The 21,610-nt window shown below is 37.0% G+C and overlaps 1 protein-coding gene and 1 long non-coding RNA gene across 7 annotated transcripts in view; one reads left to right on the top strand and one right to left on the bottom strand.

Annotated features, from left to right (window-relative positions):
• LOC117243966 overlaps nt 1-18,557 on the top strand; it is a 29,653-nt gene extending 11,096 nt beyond the window's left edge. Inside the window, exons 3-6 of one of the 4 annotated variants that reach the window (XR_004496159.1) lie at nt 1,244-1,369; nt 1,909-2,003; nt 13,239-13,349; nt 13,525-16,045. This is a non-coding gene — a long non-coding RNA (uncharacterized LOC117243966). Of the gene's footprint in view, nt 1-1,243; nt 2,004-13,238; nt 13,350-13,524; nt 16,046-18,316 lie in introns of those variants that run through there. The other 3 variants (XR_004496158.1, XR_004496161.1, XR_004496160.1) reach the window with 3 other exon arrangements.
• ATP6V0D2 (ATPase H+ transporting V0 subunit d2) lies at nt 142-20,180 on the bottom strand. 3 transcript variants are annotated; one of them, XM_015616903.1, is made up of 8 exons: nt 19,870-20,180; nt 12,873-13,044; nt 10,851-11,029; nt 8,065-8,144; nt 6,136-6,213; nt 2,732-2,908; nt 1,258-1,335; nt 142-702 (listed from the first exon to the last, which is right to left on the bottom strand). In XM_015616903.1, the coding sequence occupies exons 1-8, from the start codon at nt 19,997-19,999 to the stop codon at nt 541-543; spliced, it is 1,056 nt and encodes a 351-aa protein (XP_015472389.1). In that variant the 5' UTR covers nt 20,000-20,180; the 3' UTR covers nt 142-540. The 3 variants fall into 3 exon arrangements, with proteins under 3 accessions (XP_015472389.1, XP_015472402.1, XP_015472395.1); XM_015616916.1 differs by lacking the exon at nt 2,732-2,908; XM_015616909.1 differs by lacking the exon at nt 6,136-6,213.
• Nucleotides 20,181-21,610: the final 1,430 nt, after the last annotated feature.

Below are 21,610 nucleotides of genomic sequence, written 5' to 3'. Positions count from 1 at the left end.
TTATTTACATTTAGCTGCAGAGAGAAGTCATGTTTAAGTTCTGGAAACTTCCCCTTCAGATTTGTTAAGGGAAATCTCAGAGTTTCTCTTATTTGTTCATTAAATCCTTCATGCAATCTGTATGCCATGAGAAAGACCCTGTGAGATCGAAGTAGTGGTTTAATTGGCCCTTTGAGAAAAACATTAATTAAAAAAACTCCAAACATTAAAGAGCTTTTCAAATGTCATTGATACAAATCTTGGTTCCACAAAAGAGAAAGACTATATATGTAAGACCTTGCAGGAGGTTTTTATTGATCAATTAAATTAAAATAGGCACGGTGGGGGACAAATCTACCAACAATTTTGTGACTAAACCCATTAGTATTTCCTTATGAAATACTCATGTCTCTAATTTTATTACTTTTTTCCTACACTGATGTATGTAAGGATGATCATTAATACAATTTAAAACACCTGATAAGAGTTAATTTTTGAAACAAGATTTTTCTTCTTTTCTATGAAATGATGCATCTTTTCAAGCATTATAGATTCTCAGATTTAGAAAATTGGAATGTAGTTGTTAATTTTGGTTCTGTGTCTCTGAGAAATGCATTCAGCAATCCATACAATATTCCTGCATTCTTGCTCCTTTAACTTCACATAGGCATAAAATACTCCAAAATGAAACTGGTTGTTGAATGCAAGCACATTCAGCTTTACCTGTAGAAAGGATGAAACAAGTGTTAAGATTAAATATCAAGGAAGGTGAATGGGATTTTTATATGGTAGCTTTTATGTTCAAGATTTCTTGAAGCTTTGCAAACATGATTATATTTAGCCATCTCTTGAGTATCAATGTAATTGAAATGTCATTTGTGGATTAATTTTGGTAATAGACTACAGCAATATTACAGGAAATAAAAGACAATGGTGAAATACCTTCTGTAGTAGATTACTCAGAAGAAATTTCATTAAGTGGTGTTTATGAGATGGCTTTTGGATAGGCTATCAGGATTGATAGTTCTGTAAAGAGTCTTCAGAAGAATGTTAAAGGATTAATTTTAAAAGGTAAACTTAAAAAGCTAAATTTTAAAAGGATTAACTTAAAAAGGTAAATCCTTCTATTTTGATTCAGCCAAATGTTGACAGCCATAGAAAATCCATGTTCTTGAATAGAAAGCAGTACAGTAGAATCAAAAGCCTAATATCTCATTCTTTTGTTTATTTTTATTCTGTGTAACATTCATTTTTGTATTTTAAGGTTAGAAGTTTTACCTCATGCTCAAAAAATGCATCTTCCAGTGTCTTCTCTCCAGTGCCACTCCCTACACCTTCAAACACAGCCTTGTATTCCTAAAAGCACAGAAAACCACTCCATGGAAATAAGGTACTTTTGCATTCTGTGCAGCACAGGCACCTTACATTAATCTATAAATTAATCTTCGTTAAGTAATCTTTCTGCATAGAAGACCTCCTGCATAGATTACAATTCTACATAAATCAAAAATTAAAAGCATGTAGTCAGCAAAAGAAAGAAAAATCACATTTTTTCTTGTAGTTCTTATCATCATTTCCAATAATTTAAAGTAATTTACTGAAGGCACTAAAAGAGACTTATTGTAGAATGACATGTAACCTTTCTCTCCTTTGGACAGAGAGCACTGACCTTCTTGTACAAATAGTATCCATCAGAGCCAGAGCTCTAAATGGAGCCAAAACGTTGAACTCTGATCATCACATGGCTGCTCCTTTTATTTCCTGGAGTCAGCTGGATTTGCTTTACCTGCATTAATATTGTATCCAAATCCATTAGTCTGATTTGTCATCCTGGAATATCCTGTGCAGATACACTTGACTTGATTTCTTAGGTGTTACGTTTCTGTGTAATTTCCTTCTCTGTGTTTTTGGTTTGTTTTTTCCTTGAAGGAGGAGCGTAGTAGAGGTCTACCACAATTGTTCCAAAATTCATCTAAATAACCCACCATCTCATGAATAGTCTTGTTCCATACCTCACTGACATGGTAAGTCATTATTAAAATGCTCTGCTACATAGGAGCAGATGTACAGCTCCACCACCTTTGTGGGTTTTCTTATGGAAAAAGTAATAGACCAGACATTTTTTGTGTACCTACTTAGAGGTAGATTAAATATTATAGTTAGACAGAGTACAACAGTTAATTCATAGACCAAGTGTTGCAGATTAACTAATGCTTAATGACAGCACTATTTGCATCAATATTAACATTTTCATCTACTTCATTGAATCATTAGTGATTTAGGGAAAACTTTTCAGAAGGGAAATCTTGTGGTATACTGGCAATAAAACAGGTTTAACTAATCTGTGACATGAATTGTTAGCTCAGTTTAAAAGTGTTGTATGGCTATGCTCCAAAATCTTGGAGGCAGCAGCAATGACGTGAAATTCAGTTTGGGAAGAGTTAATGGAGTAGGAAGAGTTTTATTTACTAGGTTGTGATTTGGTCTTACTTAAACATCGTTGTAAGAGGAACTTTGTACTGCACTAATATAATAACGTCTTATTTTAATCTTATCTCTTCATATCAAAAGTCTTTGATCCCATGCACATTTTTGTGAGAACTTCAGTACCTCGGCTGATTTTTTTTCTCTCTCAAAAATTCTTTTAACTTATGTGTATGCTCTTGAAAATTTCGCTGATGTCAGGAGATGTTAATTAAGTATTTGTATTTTGGCTTTTTTTTTTTTTTTGTTAATAAATTAGTTTACATACTGCATAATATTCTGCAACACACTTCACTTGCTCGTAGTCGTCTGCATTGGCCAACAGGTGCAAGCCCTCTGGATACAGTTTTCCACAGGTTGGATACAGCTTCTCTCGGTCATCTTTACTCAGCTCAGTGCCAAATGAATTAATGGTGATGATAAAGGCACGCCTGTCTGCCTCAAACTTAATATGCAAAACAAAGAATAAAGAGGTGTTATTAGACATCTCATTCTAAATTAAGGTGGGCATATTTGGTGGTTTTTTAGTAAGTCAGACTGTGGAAATATAATTTTTTTTTTAAAATGTCGACTTGAGAGCACTGGAAATGTACTTTACTTTTAAAACTGTAAATTCTTCTTTGCAAATATGCGTTAAACTTTAACTAGGAAATCAAACAAGATTTTGCAACCACAGCTTTTACTCTGTGATTTTTTTTCTAAAAGTATAATTTCTGCTGCTTCCTCATTTCCCTGCTTAGTTACCCAGATGTTGACAAGAAAAAATATCCTCACACCCTCACGTGTAAGATTATGAAATAATGATCTTATAAATAAAACTAAAAAAGGAAAGTACCAAGAATCAACACTACTGCTTGTAACTCAAAGTGGTGTTGATAGCAAAGGTTGAATGAAAATCCTAAAAAACAGTAGTTTCTCAATGCACATATTTAAAATTATGATTTGATAAGGAGAAGGGGGCTGTTTACTTGCCAAGTTTTAAGTGCTTCAAATAACAGCTAATTTTCAATATGTAGAATCAAAGGCTATATTTCTTCTGTCAGGTTTAGATGCCTGTAATATCTATATTTTCACTTCAGCAGCAGACTGAAAGGCAATCCAGTGTCAAGTTCTTGGGTTCTTATTTTGTACAAGGCAAAACTTCACTTACTATTCTTACAGTACAAATTAAAAATGCAGTAGCAAATAAAACCAATATTTTCTTCTGCCTTGAGATCTAAATTGACTATGGTTTTAATTCTTTCCTTTATTCCTTACTTTCATGTTTTAAGAACAGCAGAGCCCTTGCTAATTGCAGGGATTACACAGGGAAAATCTTCCCAAGTGAATTATACATAGTATATGCATGTTTTAGGGAGCTTACAAAATTTCTTATGCTGTGAATATTTGAGCTAGTTTAAGCAGAGAGGTGCTCTTTCCATTTGAATAACAAGACTGCATTTGCAGCAAAAATCTGCCACTTTAGCCATAAACACTTTTGTGTTTATGCACAATACCAGGAACTCGCTACCCACTGGCACTGACTTTGAAGTAAGGAAAGGGAGTAAACAGTAAAGGAGCAATGAGAAGAAAATAAGGGTGTTTGAAAATATTTCTAGCTAATGAATAACGGGGCCAAATTTCACCTCCCTTATTAATAAAAATTGGCCTATTAGACCTGAAACCATTTTATGACAAATTCTTTCTTTTTTTGACTTGGTAAAGTCATGTAGAATCTAGCTGTTAGATGTGTCATATTTTGTTGGTAGAAAACATTAGAGGCAGTTGCAACTAATGGTAGCAGGTGTGGGTTCTGCTTCTGGTGGCTTCCTATTTGAGAAAATTTGCAGGACAATTACCATTCATACAGACCTCTCAATTCATCAAATTATTGGCACATGAGGTTCTCTAGAGAGAGTAAGGCCATGAGGCAATTCCTTGGTGACAGCCCATCTGATTGCTGCAGGTAGAGGAGATGTCAGACCATTTCCTTAATGCATGTTTCCATGGGGGAGACTGCTGGTTCAGAATTTAGCATGGGGCCATGCCAACAGCTCAAGTTGCAGTGCAGGGCAGTCCTGCAGTCTCTTGCCAGATTCAGGGCTAAACATGCAGTGTTTGTTGTCCATGGTGGAAAAGAGATCATCAGTACTCTTGCTGTTTGGCACCACGCATGGTGGTCGAGGAGCTGGGGAGCTAAATACCTCAGCCTCATTCTGTAGGGTCAGGTTGGTAGGTTTTGTAGTAAGATTGCAAAATAAATAGCAAGTATTGTTTTGAACAATTAAATTTGTGGGGGTTTTTTGTTTCTTTTTTTTTTTTTTGGGAATCCAACCATTAGCAGTCTGTTCTATGTGTCTCTTCAGGTTAATACAATGTTATAGAAAAGGAAATCTTCTATAGAAAAGTTTATCCTCCTGCCCGATTGACATTACATAGGGATTTTAAAGAAGCTTATCATAGGCTAAATTGTTACCACTGATATAAGGGGAGTTTTACAACATGCTTAAACTAACATTAGTAACTAATCTGCTCTGAGCATGAATTTCTATTTAAAAATGAACTTTCTGAAAACTCTGAATCAACTATGGAAAATGTCTTTATCTCTGCCAGCCAATCTCTTGATTTTTATTTTTAAGGAAAGTCAAAATACTTAATTTCTATTCAATTTAACTTGATTAGGAGCATTTTGTTTAGAGCATAAATTGAAACACTGTGACCTGCTTAATTAAAATAGGAAATTGCAATCTCTTTTAGGACATTGTTTTGTAAAATGTAATTCAGACACATTCTTTCCTCAGGGATGAACTCCCAGTGTTATTATCTCATTTCCAAATGCAAACTTTTAGTATGATGTCATCAGACCTCAGTGAATTTTTTTTGGTTTCCAGGGTGTAGAATTGCTTATCCAGAAAAAAAAAAAAGACTCCTGGAAGCAAGTGGGTGGTCTGGCTGTCAGCCTCTGCAAAGAATTGTGATAGACTAAGTGAGAAAAAAAGAAAAGGAGACCTGAATGCTGAGAATTCAATTTTAGAAATTTCTGCATTTTTTATTAAAATAACAGAGACAAAAATATCATTTGTTAGATGCATGTATGCTTTGTTGGGAGGACATTAGGAACTTTGTATGCCATGGAAAAAATATTAAACTTTTCTGAGCTGAGACAAAAATATAGCACAGAATGTTCTACTTTTTATATGACACTACTTCCAAAGGTCACTCAACTCTAACCCTCAACCACTGATTTTAATAGGAGAATGAACAAACTTAACAGTGCCATGAAGCTTGAAGATTATTGATCAGTAAATAGATACAGTAGTGCCAGGCTTTAGCTATCCCAAACTCAGTAATCAACATTTTTGATTTGTTGTAGGTTTTTCCTGCATAATGTAGAGAAACATGAAAGGGCAAGAGTTTGAGATTAGTGAACCATTTATTCTGTTCTGCTCTCTGCTACTGAAAAATATTAACTGAGACTGGCTCCTCCCTAGTAATGGTCTAGCTGCTTCTCTAGTCAAAAGGTAAAAGTCACCCTTGAATTCACTATTCATTACATTTTAGAAAAACAGAGGAGAAGCAAACGTTTGATAGATACCTATGCAAATGGAGGGAGATTGAACAGGATAAACAAAGTGAGATAATGATGACAACATTGTGGAGTACTTTAATGTATAAAGACTGAATGTTTCTTACCTCAAGAATAGGTCTCATGATTTCTGCTGTAGTACCACCTTGTTTTTCACAAAACTTATAAAATGCCTCAAGGTAAGACTACATGAAAGGAAAAAAATATTTTAAATGCTGCTAAAGACCTGGACCAGGATTCCACATAGCCATGAACCTAATTTTTAAATGCTTCCATTAACTTTGTTAATTCCAACTATGAATTTAAATTTGTGTTTAATTACTTAGTTCAAATGAAAGTTGAAATATTCAAATGCAAATGTCTTGTTATTACAATTTGCAATCAAATGTTTTCAGAAATTGTAATAAGACAAATATTTTGTTTTACTTGCTCTCTAAAGAAGGAACTTTTTGAGCTCCATTGAGCTTCCACTGCATAATAAGCAGATGGCTGAAGGAAACTCTTCATTTATAGTGTGTGGAGGAGGGGATTTGGGCATATGCCACGGCTGTTGGGCCAGCAGGATGAGGATACACAAACTAATCCCTGCTGCTCTGCCCTAAACCCTGGATTAGGACAGAGCAGCAGACAAAGCTTCTGTAATACTGGTCTGCAGAGCCCTCTGGTCTATTAAGGATCCTGGCATCTGCACCCATTTCAAAACACCTGTGCAGGAAGGACACAAAATATCTCAGAGATGCTGTTCTCCCTGCCTCTCAATCTCCCAAAATACTGGAGTAGAGAACATTTATGTTAAAATGCATTTGCTACAACTTCACACAATCTTGTTAGGAGCTGTCATTAACTATGCAATTAAGTGAATTTTAAGTAGAGACATCTCACGGGGGATCTACTGCATAGAATTATGCATTAGGTTCTGTATAGTGCTATCTGATAGTAGAGCAGAAGCAATTGATCACATTGACAGCTGAAGTAAAGGAGAAATTATCTATTAATAATTTAATAGTGTTTGCAGAATGATCCCCATAATACTTAGATGAGAAAGAAGAAAAAAACTAATTTGATAAATGTTAATATTTGGTCATCCACATAGGATATAAAATCAAATATGTATCTTACCAAATTAGTAAAAGTGTCTAGTATAGTAGTACTGTGAAAGAATTAAAATACATGAAAAAATTACATAAGCATAATTGATGTTGTATTGAATGAGAGAATTAGTAAAAGTTTTAAGAATTAAAAATCAGCTTTGGAATTTATAAATATAATTTGTAAGACAAACAGAATTTTATTTCCTTTTCCCCTAGTGCAATCAGATCACTGTAAAAATACTTCCTGCAATCTGGGGAAGCCATTGTTAAAGGAAGATGATTAGGATTTTGAAGAGAATGTGCCAGGAGCTACTGTTAAGGGTTTGGAGTATGTATACTCTTTAAAGAGACCATTCTAGGAGTAATGACCTCGGTGCTAAGATTTGTAAAGTACTTTGAAAATGCAAGGCACATGTTAGATGCATATCCTTGCAGCACTGTGCTGTAACAATGATAAAAAATATTTTAAAAGGAAGAAAATTATACAAAATCCTTAAGCAAAAATCATGTTAGCTAAACTCAAAACCATTAGACCCTATAAAATCTCATCTTCCTTATATAAATAAAGATAAATGTTAGCCAAAAGCTTGCCTGGGCTCACTCAGGAGCTAAGAGTTCTCTGGCATTTGGTGGATAACTGAGTTATTCATAAACAAATCTGGATCTGGATATTAGCCTGACATCTAGAGCATTTTCATTAATGAGATATTCAATTAGTATTTGGATGCAGACCTAAAATTTGAAAACTCCCCTAACAGTGGAGTAGAAATGAAAGTAGCTGGGTTTCATTCCTGGGCTTGAAATCAACCAGATGACCTCAGACAGCTTGTTTTATCTCACCATACTTCTGTTTCCCCATCCATAAAACAGGGTTAATGATACTGACCTGCTTTGCTGAGACACTTGATAAACCCCAAATATTATCATTTTGTTGCAAAAACTTGCCTTGTACAGTTTGTTGCGCATTATTTCAATGTTCATCTCATCCAGGTCGTTTTCAGACAGGCAGTCTTGAAAAAAAGCAGCTGAAAGCAGAGTTTATAATATAGCAGTATAAATCTGTGTGCTGATAATATGCATCTCCTGTCTATTGCTCACCAGTGTGTGAACAAGGATCCGGGGGTTCTGTTGTACAAGAAAGGGTGATATAATAGAGAGGAAGAAAAATCCTCTTGCTTTTCCCCTTATCCTCCTATCCCCTGCTTTTTAATGAGAATCTGCAGTGAGGGGAATCAATCAGTGCTGCAGCCAGAGTCCATGTCTCCAGAGAGAATCAGAGGGGAATGCTAATGAAAGCCCTAATCTTCTCTGAAGTATACAGTTTGGTTATTATGGAGATTTTCTAGTGAGGGACACGAAAAATAATTTTTGTCTGAAATCATGCAGCTATTCTGAAATTGTCAAGGAGAATCCTCCTTCCTATTTTCCCTTTTTCTCTTTGTGTATGTAGTGTGGGAAAGGCAACAGGTTGCAGCTGATAAAGGGCACATGCTTTGACCTTGACCATCTGTGCTTATGGGTCCTCTGCCGAACTGACTAAAGAGCAAGCTTCGGAGCAGGGAGGCAGTGGATGAATTTCACTTGTGCAGCTGGACCATTTAAAACATGATATTCATAACCAACGTGTGCCTCTCACTGTCCCTGAGCTATCCCAGTGATGCAGAGCAGTACTTAAGTGACTGTTTTCCCAAGCAGTGGCAATGGAAGATGGTGTTTACAGAGAGGATGTGAGCCTGGCCATGTTTTGTGGCCTTGTCCCTTCTTACTTTTCCAGCATCCATATTTTTGAATGGAGAATATCAGAAAGTAGAGCCCTGAGAGTTCCCTTCAGTATCTCCTTATAGATTTATTGCTCACAAATTTGTCCTGTGACTTTAAATAATTGATTCTGCTCTCTTCTTTTACAAACTAATTTAGAAGGAAAAAAAAAAAAAAAAAAATCCAGAAATTTACTACAAGCTGTGTGAAAACAGTGGTTTAGTTTACCTTTTAAAATTAGTTTTCTGCTGGGATTTGTTCTTCTGAAGGATTTGGTGAGCAGCAGTTCATCACTCACTGTGAACAACCACTGCTCTCAGGAATCTGTAAACAGTGTCCATATCTCTCATCAGCTTCGTCCACTCCAGACTGCATCGTGGACTTTTTATTCTGTCTACACATGGCAGCACTGTTCATTTTAGCTGTCCTGCTGTGTCCCTTCTCTGATTCCACTGAACAGTGTGCCAGTGGCCAGGCACTGTTGGGAGTGTGCTGCAGGGTGGGCTCTGGGAGGGAGAGGCAGGACTGTGCTGTGCTGGACACAGCCAGCTCCAGCGGGGACCCACCACAGGGCACAGCCAAGCCCCTCAGTTGAACAGGTATGGCTGAAGGGGTGTACCTGAAAACCAAATTGCCACTTTTTACAGGGCATGTAACGCTAGGACAAGGGGTAATGGATTTAAACTGAAAGGGGGAAGTTTAGATTAGATATCAGGAAGAAATTCTTTACTGTGAGGGTGGTGAAGCACTCAAACAGGTTGCCCAGAGAAGTTGTGGATGCCCCGTCCCTGGAATTCTCCAAGGCTTGGTTGGATGGGGCTCTAAGCAACCTGGTCTAGTGAGAGGTGTCCTTGCCCATGGCAGAAGGGCTGGAACTAGATGATCTTTTAGCTCTCTTTCTACTCAAACCATTCTATGATTCTATGGTTCTAAACTCCCCCTGCTCCTTGTGACACATCCTGCCTGTCTGGAGGGATGCAGTGTGACCTGGGAGGGTAGCAGGGGGGCAAAGAAGAGGAGCCTGGCATGAAGGAGCAGAAAAGGCTGGAGGAAAAATATTTTCCCCAAGTGTCTAAATGTTTCATTGTTTTCTGTTTGTTTTTTTTATATCTGGATCAGTAATTAATTATGTCCTACATATATTAATCAGTAATAAATCAAGTTAATTTCCCTACAGATTTAGTCTGGTTTTGCCTGCAATGGTACTTTGTGGGTGACCTCAGCCGCAAGCTCCTTTTTCCACCTTTTTCTCCTCCTCATTGTGCTGAGAGTAAGGGTGAGCATGTGGCTGGGTGAGAATTTTTTTCCTGTCTGGGGCCAATGTACCAGACCTCCTTGAGAAGCAGAACCCAAAGCCTCTCACAGCACTGAAAATGAGAGCACATAATTGTTTCATATACGTTCAAATCCACCCAGTTCCATCTTATTCTCAGTGCCCTTCACAGCTGATTAGGTTTTGTTTGTGTTGGCTGCTGCATCACATTGAGCAGAGTTTCATCTTAATTTCATAATGTGACATTCCCATACTTTACTCTGCTTTGCTCTTAGATTTAGTTCTTCAAAATAGGATTTTTCTTTATATTTGAACCATGCCCAAATCTCAAGAGGGAATCTATGTTCTACCACAACATCTAATATTTATTAGTAGCTGTCTCCTTGATCCTTAGTGAAGATATATTTTTAATAAAATGTAGGTGTTGAAATAAAAATATAGCTTTTTTAAATCAGTAACTACTTTGAATATAAAAGATATACATTGCACTTCTTTTCTCTGTGTCAGCTACCCAAGGTGGATGTAGAAGTTATAAATAAATGTTAATAGACTATTTCCTGAACACCACTTGAGAAGTGCTTCATCCACTAGTCAAGATTTGTATTATCAAAACACAGCACATCCAGTGGGAAACATCCTGTTCTAAGGAATACAGGATTAGTAGTTTAAAAAAAAAAAAGAAATAATTTAGTATTTTTACCTAATGGTGTGTCAACCAAAATTGCATTGAAGAGTTCAGTGGGGTTTGAGGCAATGCTGACTGCTTCCATTTGCTCAAAACTCCCCAGTGGATGGCACTTGGGAACAAGTTCAGCTATGGCTCGCTGATGTAATGTGCCAGTTATTAAAAGAATGACATTGTCAATCATATAGCTGTATCTGTATTGGAAAGAAAAAGAAAAAATAAATTATTTTTACAATCAACTTTCACTTGAAAAAATAAAAACCCAAAATTTTTGAAAATTAGCCATAATACCAAAGTATTATCAGGAATGTATAATCATTCTGTATCAATAGCTCATCAAAAATCAACAGAAGTTTTTAAATAACAAGGAGATAACACAGCACTAGTTTTAAACCACATGACTGATTTAGGAAATGGACACTTTTGAAGAAGGTGGTACTGATGTTTGAGTATAATAAGCATAACAGCTGAGAGATGTAGATTCATTGTAACAAGTGACAATGAGTGGTATCCAAAGCAAACCACCTGAGCTATCAACTTTTCTAGTTTGGGATTTTTTATTTCATATAAAATACAACCTGGAAAAACAAGTACATGGGAATCTCTGCATTAAAACTGCAGAATTTATGCAGATGATCCAGTCTTAGGGTTTTCTTCTCACACGGCTTTAAACATCCTCCCATGAGGGAGCTAAGAACAGGCCCTTAGAGAGTTCTTCTCTACTACTTAAAGTTTCCTTTGAAGTAGAACTTTTCTATCAGCTTTGTACAAATTTTAGTGTCAAAGAGACTGATAAGGGTCTTGTCAGTGACTTGGAAGGGAACACTATTGCCTTGAATGCCAGTCTTGAGTTTGCATTGGTGACTAAGAACACAGCTAGAAACATAGATTAATATGTTCTCACTCAAAATCTGTGAAGAGGGCTTGAGGATTTGGTGGAATGTAGTTCAATGATCTGTGTGAAATATCTTTAACCAGTTATCCATTATTTAAAAAAAAAACCAACAGTGTGCAAAGGTTGTGCATGCACATCTATACATTTATGTCAGTGAGTGTGAGAAAAGAGCTGCCATAACTTTCATGCTTTCATTTTAATTTCCCTGAAACAAAATGTAAACTTATGCCTATGGGTCACAGGCATCCTAGGACAGCCTTTAAAGTCCTGTTAATATATTAACCTAAAAGTGGTCAGCTACATATGACCAGAAAAAAAAATGAGGATACTTTCTTTTTCACTGTTATAATAAAAATGTTCCTTGAAAGTTACTTGAACAGTTAATTGTTCTTGTTAAAATATATTTAAAGTATAAGATCAAGGGGAATAAATAGCTAGGTAAAATAGAATTCTGGTATTTTGCTAATCCATATTATACTCTTATAAAGCAGATCCCCATTTTTAAAGTTGTTTAAGCTATTAATTTGCAAGTTTAATCTATTTATGAGGGTATTGAGATCAGAGTTTTCATCTGGCATCGAACTGCAGCTGAACTTTCAAAAAAAACTACTTGGATCTAAGTACCTTGCAATATGCCATATAAAGCCTTCCTGGTTTGTATTTATTTGCTTCAAGTAGTATAAAAATTATGGTAGGTGTAGGATGTATTATGTTCCCCTTTTAAAAAAGGTCTAAAACTTGCCAAGTGCCTAGGAATTAAATCACTTCCTTGTACATCATTAAATCATTAATCTTGCATGAATCATCACCCCCCCAAATGTAGTTTTTCAAGTTCTCTGACTTAAACGGTGTTTGAAAATTTTAACCATTTTTAATTAATTAATCTCTACCACTTCTTCTGCCGTTGATCACATAAAAAATTCTCCTTGTGTTCTTTAAAATAATTAGTTGCAAAACAACAGCTTTTCATATACACATACAGTTTCAGAATTTATATTAGCAAGTAAAGTATGCAAATGTAGCAGTATAAAAGTAATTTTACAGGTTTTAAAACTGAATAGAAATTCCAGTATGTTGAATTTACACTATTTCAACTGCTTTTTCTACTACTGTGTGGTAAGCTATGTGGTAATATTACTTACGTGACAAAATTCAGAAAAGTGGCAAGTGGTTCAAAAGCATGGTTTCTAAAGTAATGAAATTCTGTGAGTAGTTTTGTTTTCAGTTTTTCATCAATGGTGGAAATTGTGAGAGGGCCAGTTTCATTAGCCAAGAAGTTGCCATAGTCTGTAGTCTGTAGATGTAACTTCAGATCTGGAATTGAATTCAGGAAAGACTATGAGAATAAATTTTCATATTGTCTGCAACCAAATTTTTTTAAAAAAAGTTAATTTCTAATACATTTTTATATTAAGCAACTGAATATATTGTATGGAAAAGTTTTTTGTGTAGATCTAATATAGTTTAAATGCAAAAGTGATGCACTGATTTGTACTGTCTTCTACCAGCAAGACTTTCTGCATGCTGTCGGAAAGAACAAATAATTGATGCAGAAGTTTTACCATCAGCATCCCAGGTAGACTGCTACTCACTACTGCCTCTAGTCCCTCCCTTATCAGGTTTGTTCAATGTTTCAGTTTCACTGATTTGTACCACTATAATACATCAGTTGTTTTGTCTGCTGCACTCTCGAGGACTGTTTTGCATTAATAGGAATCATCTCTTAACTTTGCTAAGATCTTAAATATTCCCATGAAACAACTAAATCTCAAGATTATAATCTTCTGTTATCAGGCTGCCTGATGAGAAGAAACCACATCTTGCCTGGCACACATTTTGGACTCCAAATGGATTCTGTAGTGGAGCACGTGAAAGGGGAGAGTTTACACTCTCTTAGCATTTCTGGTTTGGCTTTCTCTGATTTAGGACTGCTACTAGCAAATCCTAAGAAGCTGTTCCAGAAACTTGGGTCATTGTGACATTTCCTCAATCCTGGTGACTGGGGAAAATGAGTTGTTTCGACCACAAAGTTAAAATAAATTTTCACCATATCATAGAATTAATATGAAAAATTTTATCTGCTAGTCATCTTTTAGCAAGAGGCATAAGCAAGCATTTGAATCAGTTCTTGCTGTTCAAAGCAGTGTAATGTTTTCTTTTAGAAAAGGCCCCACTGCAATGCATAATTGTGTTCAAACGCTGTATTAAAATTATTGCAAATTATAGATTGGGATACTGTTATATGATTTGGGCATTTATTATAATTAGGTTTCTTTGTGAAATCTGAACTGATAATTAGGGAAAAGGACAGCAACACTCCCACTGACAGAAATAAGGGTGTACCTGTAAGGAAGTTAATTTGCAATTAGCAAGGTAAGCATTTATGTGTACAGCAGCTACTTTTGCCTATTTCCCCATGTATATACTTCCTCAGCATGCAAAAAGGCTGCCTACACTGAGACTTAAAGCAAGAGAACTGGTACATTATGAATCAGGCTCCTACATTTAGCACTGTAGCTTACTGAGATAAACTTCATAGAGTCTTCTATTCAAGTTGGCTGCCACTCAAGGTTGCTCAGAGTGCTGTCCAGTCTGGCCATGAATGTTTCCAACATCTCTAGGCAACCTCTTCCAGTGCTTCACCACCCTCTTTTTAAAAAAATTCTTCCTTATATTTAGTCTGGATCTATCCTCTTTTAGTTTGAAACCATTGCCCCTTGTCCTATTGTTACAGGCCCTATTAAAAGTTTGTCCCTATCTTTCTTGTAACCCACCTCAGGTATTGAAAGTTTGTAATAAAGTCTTCCTAGAACATTCTCCAGGCTCAACAGCCCCAACTGTTTTTCAGCTTTTCCTCATAGGAGAGATGTTCCAGCCCCAGCTGCAGATTGTCTCAGTGGCCCTACTCTGGAGTCACTCCAACAGGTCCATGTCCTTCCTGAGCTGGGGACCCTAGGGCTGGACACTAGTCCAGACAGGGTCTCACAAGGGCAGAGTAGAGGGGGAGAACCATTTCCCTCTTTAGATGATTTAGATGCAGCCAAAGACACTGTTGATTTTCTGGGCTGTCAGCTCATGTCTGAGTTTTCATCCAAGAGTAGTAGACATCCAAGTCCTTTTCCACAGGTCTGCTCTCAATTCCTTCCTGCCCCAGCCTGTGTTGATACCAGGGATTGCCCAACCCAGGTGTAGGACCTTACACTTGGCCTCACTGACTCTCATGAGACTCCCATGGGCTCACTCCTCCAGCTCTGCTAAATGACATCCTGTCCCTCAGTTGTGTCAGCTGCACCACTCTGTTTGGTGTCACCTGCAAACTTGTTGACGGTGCACTTGATCCCACTGTCTGTGTCTTTGAAGAAGATATCGAACAGTAAGGTTTGGTCAGCAGTCCCTAAGGACCCTTCAGGGGCACTGCTCATCACCAAGCTCCATCTGGATTTTGAAGCACTGCCTGCTACTCTCTGGATGCAACAACTCAGCCAGTTCCTTATCCACCAAATACAGTCTATTCATAAATTCCATATCAAATCACATAACACACTTAGAAAAAGTCACTGTTTCAGTACAGAATTCCACGTAGGAAGAGGAGAAAGAGAATCCAAATATGAAAAGAGAAACCCAATTGAAGAAAAAGGGAAAGGTAAGCAAGGTTAAGAGAGAAACAAAAATCCAGTTATACCCAGAATTAGTCTAACTATATAAGACCAAGTTTTTAAAAGATCACTAATATTTTGATTTTACACTTAAATTTCCTGTGAAAACTGTTAATTTCTATTTTTTTTTTGGTTGTTGTTGTTGCAAAGAGTACAAAAATACTTGGCATATGCTGAGATTAGATAATACTACTATATTAGATTCAGAAATGAATTCCTACTTTTCTTGATTCATCTTCAGGAGAACCACAGATATCTATCTTTAGTCATACTCTGTAAATGCCTTTCAAATCAGTAGTTTTCAGGGGCTAACTACTTAAAGAAGACTGTAAAACCCAAATATAAGCCCCAAGTACTGACCATTCTGAAGTGTGATTAACATCATCATAAGATGAACAGAAATAAAAACCTGCTGATCAAGAGTAGTTTCACAAGACTTTGTTACTGTTCCTCAATTCTCTGATTGATTGACTGAGTGATTTCGTAAACCATGACTTAATATAAGGCATGAAAAATATTAACTATGAGATACTGAATAGCCTTACCCATCTCCCAAAAGCCATGGAGGAAATGTTATACCCAGGAATGTTGGGTTTAGATACCTGTCAATTACACAGCCTGCTTTGTATTTCTTCAACTGAATAAATAAATGCCAGCATGCATACTGTATTGAAGAAAAAAAATTCAACTCTAACTTACGGTCTTGGCCAAAACAACCATCCACAAACTCCTACACCATATGATCAGTCATAAATGTCATAATCAGAGTTCACATCAAGACAGAGTTCAGTGCAGCTCAGACTGAACTGGTGGTCCTAAATTCCAGTCCTTTCTTTGCTGCTGGCATAAATAAGGCCTGGGAACTATCACAGTCAGACACTTGCACTAGTGACATGACTTGGTGACGCAGCAGGAGTAGATGGCTGAGCATTACAGGGGCCTCAGACATCCCTGTTTGCCAAAACTTTTTATTGATGGTAGCTCCCCTTTTTCTCAGGGTCTCTTGGAGACCTAGACAAGACTCTGACCTTTGTCCTAAAGATCCCTAGGAAAGAAAATTCCTGTATTTCAGCTGTCATCCATTCATTTTGATTGTCATCCATTTGCATTGTCTATTTTCATCTACAATTACATGCAGGAAAACAACTAATAGGAAAAGTATGACCTTAAATATTCATGAGTTTGCTCAAAACTGAACAGCAAACAAACACAATTAACTAAACTATGACTAAAATGAATTAATGCACAGAGGGAGACTAGTTTAAGATGAATGCAATCAAGACAGGAATGATCCTGATCAGAAAGAAAGAGTATTGTGAGAACTTTAACAAACTTAACTTTGTCTCTTGGCATCAGGTTCATGGTAACTTTTCTGACTCCTCACTTTGATAGCAGTAACCAATTAGCTGCAGTTTTCTCTCAGTTAACATTGTTATTTCAGCCACCATGTGCTGGCTCTAGTAAGTTAAATAAGCTTATTTCAGTGATTCTGTTGGGAGCAGAGTCGTGATGCTTGTCCTTCTGTGACCTAGCCTCCTTTTCTACAGAAAGTAGAAAGAGCAGAAGTCTTTCTTTCACACAAAAATGCAGGAGAAGAACAAAACACTGCATTTAGACACCTCCACACCCTCACACCCCCATATTCTACTGCAGAAACTGTCAGCAGTGTTGCTCTGGGAACCTCATTCCCTTGAAACAGATGATACCAAACCAGTACCATGCAGCCCATGGGGTAGCTCCATGGAAATCATAGTAGTTCAACCAAGCCAAAAAGGATGTCTAAATGAAGCTGAAAGTCTCTCCTCCTGTCTGTATGGCCCTGAATATGGAGGATACAGTGGTATCATTACTCTGCTAGCAGTCTTCTTTTTCTTCCTGTCTCTCTTTTACACTTACTCTCTGATTATCAAGCAGATGTAAAGCACTAATCTACAGTTTTTCTTGTGGTTCTTCAGTACTGACATTATGGTTTCCTCTCTAGAGATACCAAAACCACTTTGAAATTAAAAGATCTTTTAGTTTCTATTTATGGGTTTCTTTGAGTGGTTTTGATTTTTGTTTTCTGCTTGCTTGTTTTAGCATATTTATAGTGTTTTTAACTTAGGCCGTTTTTTGTGGTGTGGTGCTAAGCCACAGAATGCAGAACTGGGTAAATTTATTACCTTTTAATGTGAAGACATGATAGCACTACTGAGCAAACATCACAGTACTACAGCACAAATCCTCTTGCTGAATATTTCAAATCTAAATAAAAGACAATGTATGAGATTTATTTTAGAGGTCTGTGGGGTTTGTGGGTTTAGTGCACTGTACACTTGTGATGAAAGTTCAGTATTAGAGCATCCTACATGTGCAGAGAGATAAGTGCGTTTAGCATCATGTAGAAATCCATTATTTCTCATATTTTTATTATAAATAATATATTTGGTAGGTAAATGATGGGAATCTTAGCTGTCTATAATAAGTAGACAAAAGTTACAATGGTGAAAGAGATGTAGCTGAATAGAGAAAAAGGGAAAGTGATAGTGGGTAGCGGAGATGTGCTTGTAGGAGGGATGATGAAGGCTGTGACTTCTATTGATGAAATAATTTGCAATCTAAAGTTGAATGAACACTAAATAATTTAAGTTTCAAAAATAAAACTAATTGATATTCACATTATGAATTTTAACTAGGAATGCTTTTTATCTCTCTGTTGTTACCTGTCCATCTGCTGTATACTCTTAAAAGTATTGAAGGCTTATATATCTTAGAAATATTTGAAAATTACTTCATGGTGGTAAATAACTTTCTTGTAGCATGACTTAAAATTTAGGGGGTGTTTTAGGTATTCTAAACTTAATTTAATGAGCAAGTATTCTTTTGTGAAGGGTGCAAATAATCCCTTTTGCCTATATGTTTTTAACTCTGTATATTTTCTACTTATTCAGAAGCTACCAGGATGGTTTTTCCTTCATGAAGCTTTGGATGACATCATTTATTGAGTTCATCTGCAGGGAGAAGTGAAGTGACAACACAGTTCAATTATTCTACCAATGTGTCCTGTATGTCTTTTATAGATGTTTGAAGCTGTTACCTTTTTTCCAAAGTCATACTTATGCAGCAGGACTTTTTCACTTGAAAAATTAAATACAATATCCAGAGTTTCTGTAGAGTCTGTAAGTTGCACAGATCACAAATGCTGGAACAAATAGGGCAAAGAAACAGTTGATTTTGTCCAGATGACATAAGGAATAGATTTCAGTTCTCAGAGTGATTGTATACATCTATTCTGTGTGTCTGAAGTGCCACTGTATTAAATGGAGAGGTGATACAGCTCTCCAGGTTATCAGCAGCAGAAGCAGACACATGCATTTGGTCAGTTCAATAGTGTCTAAATTCCATTGCCTGTGTCTCTTCTTTAAACATAAGAGGAACTTTATCTTGTGGACAGGTAAATGTCTATGTGCATTTCTTTAACTGTAGTTGTTTTAATCTGAGAGATGAATGGCAAGCAATCTTCCTAGACTTATGTTATTATTTATATTAATAATTTGGACACCCTCAAAACTCTGTTGGATATGGGAATCATCATTCTTCACTTTTTCTTACCCCAAACCCATCACTGGTACAAATCAACCAAAGCTCAAAATAGAGTGAGCTTATTCCTTGCCCTCCTTCCTTTTCCAAATTAATCTAAAAGACTGCATGTTATAGAAATTGAGTGCATGATAGCTCAAAGCTCATAGCTTTCGTTTTACAGTCAGGAAAATGAACTTTAGGTTCCTTTAGAAAGGTGATTTCTTTCTTTTGCATTTTTTTCCTGCCAAGTGTTGAAAGGTATGTTACATGATTCTTTGGTACAAGTCTGTCTTCATCAGGCTGTGACCAGTCTCAGCCATGGAAAGCTGTTTTGGAAACTACTGTGTGTTCTCTTTATTACTGTGGCAAAGTCACCTTGAAAAGAGCTTTTCTTTTTTTTTTTTTTTCTATTTCTCTAAGTTTTATCTTTGTGGAGTCTAGTTTTCTGTTCCTGGTAAGCCGTCTCCACCGCTACCCTAAAACTCAGGAAGTAACAAATTAATAAAATAATATATTTTGTAGCCAAACTCAGAGCCAAATAGTAAGCTTTTAATAAGATTTTGGAAACTATCTTAAACAGCTGAAATGGTATGCAAGTTCCAAAGCTTAACTGTTCTATAGGATGGTTAAAATCTGTGAGAAGGTTGCTAATCTCCATAAGAACTCTGTGGATGAGATTTCTAAACCTTATTGGTAAACCAGAAAGTCCCATCATCTGTATTGCTTAGCAAATCACAGCCTGTACACAAATCACAGTCTACAGAAAGCTATTAACTTAAATATGAGAACAGTTCTTCAAAGGACATCAAGGTTATCTCTGGGTTTAAGACAAACTCTCAGTAGTAGTTCAGTCTTTTACCTTCCCTTCTGCAAACACCTCAGCAAGTGTTTCTTTCTAAATGAAATCAACCAGCAGACTTACCTTCCAGTGTCTCACACTGTGCTAAATTGACGTAGTCCGCACTTGTCAAGATCCCAGCTTTGAACCCTCGGACCAGACCCTCCAAGTAGCCATGGTCCGCATTGAAGTAAAATTCTGAGTATCCTGGCATGGAGAAAAAGATATTTAATCTCTCTTCTGGGTACTTGATGGCACTGAATATCTGCCACCAGCTGTTTTTCCCCTCTTTGGAAGGAGTGACAAATAGTCACGGAATTCCTGCCAGCCTATGATTGTGTTTTACCAACTGGTTTCTTCCTGTTTCTTGCTCCTACTGTAGTTCCAGTACAGTTGATGCTTACACAATTGCCAGCCAGTAAATCCAACTCCCTCCTGTCAAAGCCAGAAAATTAATCTATTATTGTTGGAAGAGAAGCCAAAAAGGAAGTAGAGGATTTAACCCCTACTTGCAAGGATGCTCTGTACTGCCTGGAGAATGAGAAAGCTTGAATAAAACTTTCATATTTCTTAACTGTATTATAAACAGGAAGTTATCTCAGAATGACTATAGAAAAAATATTTCTGTAGTAAAGTAGTAGTCTGTGGCAGAACACAGTCTGTTCAAGGAGCTTAGATGGTTTAGTAGTATCTCTGTATTGCTTTATTTTTTTAACATTTTTGCTTGCTGGAAATTTTCTGTTGCTCATCTCTATCAGTAAGTATGTACACAAACTAAAAGAGCCTTCTAACAATTAGTGTGAACATTAGTTAATGTGCAAACCTGATAGGTTTTTGAAGGGTTTGACTTTCACTGTCCTTGAAAGTCAGTATCCAGAACTTGCCTTGAAACCATAGTTTGTCCCAGTGTGCCACCCATACCTAAAAACACTCACATTTCTCAGAGCTTTGAACATGTTTGGTGTGTTGTGTGGCTGAAGGCGAGCACCATGGCTAGTCTATTGACCCTGGTGCTGAAATGTGCCTGCAGCAGGAGTTGTGAGTTGGCAGCTAGTGGGACAAGGCTGTGGCCTCTCCTGGGAGGGCAGAAGCTGATGTGACCTTGGTACTCACCAGATGATTCCTGTCTATACCATGCTGCTCCAGGCACAGCAAGGCTTGGAAGGCTGCACAATGAGGCACAAGATGCCTGCATATTTGCTGCCAAAACAGCCAACCCCTACCTCCTCTAGGAAGGTCACTAGCTGGCTGGTTTCTTGGCTGGCTGGCTGGGAGCCTCCCAAAGAAGTGGTCACAAGACATTGGGCAGATATGCTGAGCCAGGGGAGCAATACAACTGCACCTTGAGGGTCAAATCAAAATTGTTTCAGGCTGGATATTACCCCACCTGTAATGCATGGCAGGGGAAGTAATGACAGCATTTACACACTTTGAAAAATCACATGCTCAGACATGCAAACTAAATTTAGTTGAAGTTCAGTAGGAGTACTGAAGTTTGCTCCTCATACACTGGGTTTACAGTTTTAAGTCAGTCAGTTCTTAGCACTGCAGAGTTAACCCAGCTAAAGAAGAATGAGACAGATTAGGCCTATTAGACAATAGAAACAAAACATTTCCCTCCCCCACACAAACAATTTGGTTTTGTCTCCCAAGTCTGCATGCCAGCAGTGCTCAGAACCTCCTAATGCAAGAAATTTTCGGGGAATTTTGTCAATGATGTTTCAAAAGTCAGAGAGATATTTCAGGATACATGACCACCATCAGTGCTTCCTTACTGTCCATGTGACAACAACCACATTTTAACTTAGACCTACTTTTTGCTGTC

The sequence above is a fragment of the Parus major genome, chromosome 2 (genome assembly GCF_001522545.3).
Source record: "Parus major isolate Abel chromosome 2, Parus_major1.1, whole genome shotgun sequence".
In the NCBI taxonomy this organism is placed as follows: Eukaryota; Metazoa; Chordata; class Aves; order Passeriformes; family Paridae; genus Parus; species Parus major.
Note: the sequence above shows the minus strand (reverse complement) of the source record. Positions and strands in the feature narration are given on the sequence as shown.